This window comes from Myotis lucifugus, unplaced genomic scaffold (assembly GCF_000147115.1).
Source record: "Myotis lucifugus unplaced genomic scaffold, Myoluc2.0 scaffold_37, whole genome shotgun sequence".
In the NCBI taxonomy this organism is placed as follows: Eukaryota; Metazoa; Chordata; class Mammalia; order Chiroptera; family Vespertilionidae; genus Myotis; species Myotis lucifugus.
The window spans coordinates 7639390-7648668 of NW_005871085.1; the positions used below are offsets into that span (position 1 = coordinate 7639390).

Genomic DNA, 9279 nt, shown 5'->3' on the forward strand with positions numbered 1-9279 from the left:
CCCGCCCTCTTCGGCGGAAACGACGCCCCTTTGGCTCGGGGGCGGGGTCAGCGCAGCCCCGCCCCCTCCGCCGGAGCAATTACCGTGTGGGGATACAGGGTACACATTGGGGGAGCACAGAACACTGTGGAAGCCCCCGGAGCGGCTCCTGACCCATCCCTGAAGGAAGTGCTCCAGAGGGCGCGCCCAGACTGTGTGGTTAGAACACAGAATGAGGTGGTGACCATAGCAACAAGTTGGAGAAGGGACAGACGCTAAACCACGAAGTTCTTTACAAGACGTATTAAGGAGTTCAGGCTTGGATTTTAACGCAAGGGAAACAGATGAAGAGCTTTAAACAGGTGACATGACCTATTGCATTTTTGAAAGATCACTCTGGTGGCAGTGTTGCAGATTGGATTGGAAAATGCAAAGATTAGCCCTGCTGGTGTGGCTCAGTGGTTGAGCATCGACCTATGAACCAGGAGATCACGGTTCGATTCTCGGTCAGGCCACATGCCTGGGTTGTGGGCTCGATCCCGTGTAAGGTATGCAGGAGGGAGCTGATCAAGAATTCTCTCTCATCATTGATGTTTCTATCTCTCCCTCTCCAAGATTCAATAAAAAAATTTTTTTTAAATGTGGATGGGTTGAGATAGAATATCATAATTTAAAGGGTGGACAAAGGAGATTAAGATGTAGCCAGAGGGGGTGGGGGGAAACCAGGTGTATGGTGTCATGCAAACCAAAATAAGAGTATCCCAAGAAAGGAGTACCAACAATGTTAAATACCCCTTCCAAGGTCAAGGAAGACAGGACTAAAAGTATTTACAAGGTTTATAATCAGGGAGGTCCTGGTGACCTTGGTAAAAGCCACCTCAGTGGCATGGTCACGAGTGAGGAGCAGGGCAGACGAATTGGGATACACGTGGGCCAAGTTTGTGGTGGAAGCAGGGGTTACCTAAGCCTATGCTTTAGGTCTGGGTGTGAGAATAGAGAATGCTTGCTGGAGTACTCAAGGACAAACGAGTTGCCAGATGGAGGCAGAGAAGGAAAATCTAGGGAGAGAAGGCCACATGCACATGAGCACTACATGTGCTGCATGTACTTCTGGGGCGTTAAACATACCTGTGTGACTTTGGGCAGTTCCTTCACCCATTTCCTCCTCAATAAAATGGGGTTATAATATTGACAGTATTTACCTCACACGATTGCTGATGAAGATCAAGGTGATTTATGTGGAATACTGGTACACATTAGGGACGCAGTCAGTGACCATTCACACTCCCCTCATTATAGCATCACAATGAAACAATACTTCCAGATTTTAAAAAAGGAATTTAATCTTTCTCTAGAAACAGTGCACTGATTTTACAAATGTCCACATTTGCTTTTTAGTTCACCAAGATGATGCCGGTACAGCTAGTGAGACGCAGCACACCACCCGTTGCCTCTGGGAGAGAGGCCAGACTGCAAAGGGGACTGAGGACAGAAGACAATGGAATTTGGAATAACACAAAGAGAGCAGGGATGGTTAGTGTGACCCAACATTCTAACATGCCTGTTACATCAAACATCAAATATGGTAATTTGGGGACATGTGTGTGTGTGTGTGGGAGGGAGACAAACAGGGAAAATTCCTTTGGGTACAATGTGATGGCGTTTGCGAACCAGTACTTCACCCCCAAATTAACAACAGCTTGTATAGAACAAAATGCTATTTTAAAACACATGGTTTGTACAGGTATTTGTTTTCTCTTGTAATTTTTGTAAAAAAAGTATCAAAACCTCCATGTCTTTAAATATATACATATACAGGTGGCTCTTTTAAAATTATTTTTTATAGCACAAAGTATTTGCAAATACAGAGGGTTTTTGCTGACTCCTGACTATGCACATGGTGCATAGCCTGAATGAATAGGGATTCCTGATTTCTTTTTATTGACTGGAAATTTGAAGCTGTAATTCCTCCACCTCTAAGTTCTCCATATCCTGAAAATCCCCAATACCCTAAAAATACCATGTAAAAAGACTCCAATACCTTATCTTCATGCATTGATGGGAAAGGAGATAATTTACTCTGAGCCGGTTAACTGCTAACCATTTCTATTCTGTGAAATGAGCGTATGGCTGACGTTAGGGAGTGAGGTGGGGAGGCTCACATTTCTGTGCCCTCTCCCCATTCCCACCAGCGCCAGACTGGACAGTGCTTGGGGTCCCCTCTGCAAACTCCACGTCTTCAAAACTCCCAGTTTTCTTTCTCTCTGTGGGAGAAATCTCAGAGGCTCTTGGCAACATGGAATGCTTCTGTGAAAATCCCACTGTCCTTATATTAGTTTTCATAGACCATATCACAAAACTTCAACTCGAATATATGAAAAACAGTCACTGTGTCTCTTTGGCCACCGGAAAGCTTGAGGCTCAAGACTGTCATGTCTGCAAGTGCTGGCAACACATCCTGATGAATTTCCCGTGCACTTGGTGCCTCGCACACAGTGAATGACCAAGGAATGTTTGCTTAATTAAATCAGAAGTTAAATAGGAGTATTCTATAAAGTGCTTATGTTGAACCTGTCTTTCCATCCAGCTCATTGCTTGCTACGTCCCCCTTGAGCTTTTTGCTCGTTGTAATGAATTACATGCAGTTCATGAAAGTCCTCATGCCGTTTCATGCCTCTCTGTCTTAGTTGTGTTTCTTCTGCCTGAAGCAGCCTGACGTCCCTACTTAGTTTTTAAGACTTAAGGTCACTTCTCCTGTGGTGGCTTTCTTGACCCCATTATCTTCTTCGGTAGAAATGACCACTTCGTATCATAACATTATTCTGAAAAGAATCTATTCTTTTTTTGTTCCCACATGTCTTCCTCTACTGCCACTGTGAGCGCCATAGGGACAGAAAATGTTTGACTGACCTATACTTCTGCAGTGCCCAACACTTAGCTGATACCTAGCAAATGGGTTCAGTGAATGCATATATTGCAATCGCAAAGAGAGAATTGGAGGGATCCACAGTGTTTATTGCCATAAATTTAAATCCAATCTCATCCTGAGGTTACAGGTTATCTCCATCTATTTTTAAAATAATCATGCCATCAAAAGTAAATAAATGAAATTTTAGTTTTCCCTGTTTCTGGAAGGCCATTTCTGCCAGTGCCTTCATAATCCTGTTGGAAAGATAGGTGGCAGGTTTGGTGCAATGTTCAGGCAGTGCAAAGTAGTCAACTGGAGAAGAAAAGGGAGGAAAAGGACCGCAGCGTTTCTTTTAAATAGAGAAAAATTGTCTGATACACCTTCTGCCCTCTTGGTGTTGTTTCTAAGTGTCCTCCAGCTCTACGTATAGTCCAATGACTCTCTGACCTGTTCCTGACTGTTGGTATATGACGGCATCAGGGCAAAAAGCAACAGAAATGCAACTAAACCTCAGAATGACGCTTAAAGCCTTCAGGGCTAGAGGATGGACTTGAGTCCTCGGATTTCATCTACGTTACTACCATCCAACACGTGAGTATTCCACAATTTGGTTTTTTGTAGGCTGCTCCCATAGCTGCCTCTTTCAAACTGCAGTTGCAGCATATTCAGAAAACATGGGTATCTCTGAGAAAGTTGTGTTTCATCTTCATTTTGAGATATCGGGCTGAATCATCCTGATCCCATTCATTATTTTTCCTGTGAAGGCCAGGATCTGACTGAAAGTTTAGATATTATGCACTAGACACTATTATAATTTCCCCAGGAATTTCTATTTCTTTGGAGGCAGGTTACAGAAAAAGTTGCTTGTTTTTGTGTAAATTTCAATGACTTTTCACTTTCATAATTTTTCTTCAGTCAAAAATTATTTTACTTTTTATTCTTGAAAGAATAGTAGTAAGTGATTAAGCTCCATAGGAGTTGGCCGGATGTTTTTAATATTCTATTTGGTAACGGTCATTCTAAGTCAATGCATCTTTCCCTCTTAATGGACGTTTCAGGACTATCAGCACATACATATCATGAGGAAATTGCTTGTTTTTTCACAGCATAGTGCCCAGGCTCCAGAATACGGTTGTTTTCCCAGAATCTAGCAGATCATGAGTGACGGAGAGAAAGAAAGGTCCTAGGAACAGGGTGACAGAACTCCAGAATGTCTGTCTGGAAATTCAAAGGGTAGCAATGGGCGAGACATCCAAGGTTTACTGAGTTGGGGGCAACTTGGAAGTAGGGGAGAGGAATTTGCTTACATGGGCCAAGTTCCAGGTATGCTGAGGTTAGGTACATGTCCTCTGCCCCTACTGAAGCCAGACACGCTGTGTCACGTCTTGTTCCTGGTTGTCCAGTGGGAGTACAGTGTGGAACAGCAGAGTTAGGAAAAGACCTTGGACGATAGAGCCAGGGGGGACTGAATTCCTTCTGGGACTATTGGATTATGTTTTCAATGGTAGACCCCACAAAGAGAGATGAACACTTCTCCCCGCCTCCCCAAGGCCCAGGAGAGGCAAAGGAAGTGTCCATGGTGAAACAAAGCTGTACATAGACCTAGAGTTCTTCCTTTTATTTACAAAGCAGTAAACCAAACTTCTGTGTGAACATATACCCAGTGTCCTATAATATTGCGGATGCCATTTCCCTCAAATAGGACTTTACGTTTGTCTACCTTTACTGCCTTAAGCCCCACATTAGTTTCATCTATGCGAACACATCATGGCAACAAACCTAAGTATTACTCTTCCCCACCTAAAGGAAATGGGAGAGTAAGAGGGAGAGATGGAGATGTAACAAAACCTATTCCACCATCTTTATCCTCATCCATAGTGCATCCCAGGGGTTCTGTGCCTAAGCCAGTCCCTAGAGTAAACTTGGGCTGTTCTGGAAACATCTCCACTTAGCTCTCTATCAGTAAGGAATTCAGCCTTAATGAATTCAACCCAAGTGCCCTGAAGGAAAATGAAGTTGCTCGAAATGCTGAACTTTAAAACAGGAGTAGCCAAGGTTCAGGCATGTTCTCACCTGAGCTCACGAGGACTTCTGGCACCGTGTAAAGTCTGTACGCTGGCCTTAGCCACATAAGAGAAAGCCCAGGGGGGAGTCCCAGCAGCCACGGTGAGCTGAAGGGCTTTTCCCGAGTCGGGTCCCAGGAATAGCCAGAGTTGGGGAGGTTCCGCCTCTGCCGCTACATGTTTGCACACACCATGGTGTCTGTTCTCTGAGCCAGAGTTCCAAAGGCTAATTCTCTGAAAACTCCAGATACCCTCTGTGGACTGGCTTAAAATATATCTATCGAACAACCGCCATAGGTGCGCCTCTTCTCTAGAGTTTTCTCTTGCACACACATGCAGACAAACACAATGCACACGGAGTCTGTGTGGTGGGCCAATCATACCAAAAATAAATACTCTCATGTCTCTAAATGATTTATAGAACTAATCTTATTTATGAAGTTTGTTAATAAATAATCTAAATTGGGGAGGGAGTTGAGGTGCTTATTTTTCTTTTCTTTTTTATGTTGATGGATAGCCACAAAGCATAATCATTTTATTTACAAAAAAACCCCCAAAACTCCAAAACCTAAAAAAGCCCCCCCCGAAATCAAATATTCTCTCTGTAAATATAGTTTTTAAATGATGAGTAAGCTACTGTACCATCGGCCCCATTTGGTTATGTACATCATGTTAGTCACTCAGCAGTAGCCATTCCATGAATTCCTCATGGGTAGTGCAACCAGTTAAAAAGTGTATAAAACATTATACATATAAAAACTCTCACATCCTTTGGATGTTTGCAGTTCATCATAACTTTGTGGTTACCTTTCTGCAACATAAATTAAAATCACACACGCACACACAGACACGCACACACTCACACACCCATACAGAAATCCTTCCATCCAGGCATACACCATCCAGAGAGTGTAGTGCATGGAACTGAATTCCGTGAGGCATGAAGGGAGTGGTCCCATCCTTAGGGCAGTCCATCGTCTTCAAGGCTTAATGCCACTCGCTGGGGAGACACAAAGAAATCATCGTTAGAACCACAGGAATTATTTGCTGAGTCTGCCTAAGGGCCAGACATCCTATTACTAGTACTTTACAGGCATTGACTCACATAATCTCCAAGCTACCCCACGAGACAGGTTTCTCATATTTATTTTACAGATGAGAAAACTGAGACTTAATGAGCTTAAACATCTGTCCTGGATCGCGTGGCAAGTGGGTGAACTAAAATTTGAACCCAAGTCTCTGTGAACCCAGAGCTTTAGCTTTTTCCATTATTCTGTTCTGCCTCTTTGTCAAGGAGGGCTGCAGAGATCTAAACTCTCTCAAGCCTTTCTTATAGGATTTTCGGTTTGCATATGTTTTGGGTTCGTTTGGGCATATGTTTAACCTCAGGTCATCAGCTGCTTGGCTCTAGCATGTTAGTCACAGCTGGGAAGGCAATCTGCTGCATCCCTCCCAACTGATTACACAGAACTGGAAGGCAATGCAGGTCAATGAAACCCAGGACCTCTTTCCTTCACCCCTACTTTCTAGCCATTAGCTGCTAGACTTCCGTCTGTGACAAATGCCTGACCACTGGATGGTGAACCTGCTAATCCCGGAGCCAGCCTATTCCGTTGTGGACAGTGGGCTTCAATGCTCTCCTATATTGACATGAAATCTGTTTCTTTATCTTCTGATGTTCCCTGATTCTCTCCTAGACTCAGACAGTTCTACACAGACAACACTTGAAATTTGCAGTGTTTGAGTTCCCTTCCTTTGGAATGTTTTCCTCTCTGGCTACATATCTAGCTTTCCCCCGCTGGTCCGGTTGTAATCCTGTTTCCCACTCATCCGTTTCCTGGATGCCCTCCTTGGGACAGACCCGTGTTCCACCATCTTCTCTGAGCTATGTGAACTTGGGCTAACCATTCACCTCTCGGAGCCTTGATTTCATCATTTGTCAAATGAGAATAATAATAGGACCTGCCTCCTAGGGTTGTTGGGAAATCAAATGAGATATTGCATGCAGAGTGCTTAATACATCACTAACACACACATACGGGGTCCAGGGTATTCCAGATCAGCCTAACCAGCATGAAACACAACCAGGCTAGCATTTTCCATCTCTGGACATTCTACATACAATAAAAGGTAACCCCACTGCCTTTCAAATCATCTTTCGGTTATTTGTAGTTTTGCGTGAATGCCATGACCTTGCTCCACTAGCATAGATATTTGAGAGTATCTTTTTCTAAGCCAGTTACCCTCCCACTCTCTCCAGGACAGATCTCCAGGCTGGGGGCAGGCCCCAAGAAGTGCTAAGGGAACTCCTGAGAAAGGGACAGGGGAGAGAACAGGTTGTTGAGAATACTGGCTTCCAGAGCATCAAGGCTATTTACCCCATGTCAGAGGGGAAAGAGCATGGGTTTTTGTGTATATACAGACTGGAGTTTGAATCCTGGTTCTACCACTTCCTAGTTGTGATCCTAGGTGTAATTTATTTTCTGAGTCTCAGTTTCCTCATCTGCAAAATGGGGATAATAATATCAACCTTATAAGGTTACTGGAAAGACTAAACAAGAAAATGTATGTAAAACACTGAGTGGTGTCTGATACTTAGTAGGACCTCACGAAATGTGCTTTCCTCACTCCTACTCCATTTCTCTGCAACTGGCAGGAGGTTACTCCTCAGGTCTAGACTCCTCAGGAATAGCTGCTCCTGAATGCTTGTTTCCTTCTCTGGAAACAGTGCCACTTCCCATGTGCGGAAGGGGGATTATTGGTCCCATTTTATAAATAAAAGTGAGCAGAGACGTGACTAAGATCACAGGTTGAGGAATAGTGAAACTGGGAATCATCTCCTCGCCCCAAGCTCATCATTTCTCCCACTGCGCCCTCTCGGACCTTTAAACATTGCTTCAACAACTATTTGCTCGGATTGGCCCGGGCTAAGGCTCCTCAGGCCACCTGCTAGCCCTGCTCACTTGCTCAGCCTCATTTCCCCGGTCTCCCCTTTGGGAACAATCTGCTTCAGCAGCAGTTCTGTCTGCCCTGCTCATCCTCATCATTTCTTCCACATGCCATTTCCTCAGTCTGTACCTACCCCATCGTTTCTCTTGGCGCCAACACCCGGCGTACAGGTGGCAGCCTTCCATGGCCAGAACGCCTTCTAGGCTCGGCTGCACCTGCCTGGGCTCACACCCTCACTCGTCAGCCCCTCGGACTCAGAGTGGCACTGCCCTACCTTGCACTTGACGACAGGCAGCTCGGAAAGAGGGTTCTTCGGGAGTTGGTGCAGCTGTGACCTTGGTTCTCCCGGCAAGACCAAAAGCTCCTTGAGGGCAGGGGCTGGGTCCTCCAGTTCTCTGGTCTCCCCAAGACAGGGCTCTGCCCACAGTGGGCGATCAAAGCTGCTGATTGCCTGACGGGGGGATGGACTGGATGACCTATGAGGTTGCACTCAGCCCCCTCACTGCTATACAACCATGGCACCTGCTTCCGCTACTTGGCAGTCCTTGCTCCCCCAACAAGCCACGCCCTGTTGTGCCTCAGCTTCTGCACGTGCTTCTTTCTGGAATGCCGTTTTCCTCCTTCTCTACCTGGAAAACTATTACTCTTTCAGCTTATCTGTCACCTCCTCCGTGAGGCGCTCCCTGCCAAAGCCCCCAGACCGAATTAACAGCTCCCTGTTGATTTGTTCAACAAACATTCACTGGGAGCCACCTATGCTGCACGGGCATCAGGGAAACAGATTAGTCAGATTGTCCTACCCTCAAGGAGCTCACGGTCTAGGGCAGCGGTTCTCAACCTGTGGGTCGCAACCCCTTTGGCAGTCGAACAACCCTTTCACAGGGGTCGCCTAAGACCATCCTGCATATCAGATATTTACATTACGATTCATAACAGTAGCAACATTACAGTTATGAAGTAGCAACAAAAATAATTTTATGGTTGGGTCACAACATGAGGAACTGTATTTAAAGGGCCAGAAGGTTGAGAACCACTGGTCTAGGGGAAGACCAAAGAGTAAAAAGACCAGTTGACCAGAGTGTGACATGCTACGATGGAGAGAGGCTGTGGGAGAACAGAGAAAGCCAGGGAAAGTTTCCTGGAAGAGGGACTCCTGAGCGTCCACCATGGCGCTTGGCACACAGCTGTGCAACAGGAAGTGAGATCTCTAACTCCCGCCCGCTCCTTGGGAGCAAGTGCATTCTCACTCGGCAGAAAGACAGGCACTTGGTGTCTTTACTTCCAGAGAAGCCTGCTACCTACTACCCCAGCTACTGGCCCCAATATCTCCGTGTCCCCGGGGCCTAGAACAAGTGCCTGGCACATGGTAGGTTCTTGATA

General features: G+C 45.5%; 1 protein-coding gene across 1 annotated transcript in view; it reads right to left on the reverse strand.

The window, feature by feature from the left end:
* Positions 1–1297: 1297 nt before the first annotated feature.
* LRP8 (LDL receptor related protein 8) overlaps positions 1298–9279 on the reverse strand; it is a 74727-nt gene continuing 66745 nt past the window's right edge. The window contains exons 18-19 of the mRNA XM_023752826.1: positions 8174–8350; positions 1298–5950 (exon numbers count right to left, since the gene is read on the reverse strand). Coding sequence (XP_023608594.1) covers positions 5912–5950; positions 8174–8350 — 216 coding nt within the window. The 3' untranslated portion in view covers positions 1298–5911. The remainder of the gene's footprint in view (positions 5951–8173; positions 8351–9279) is intronic.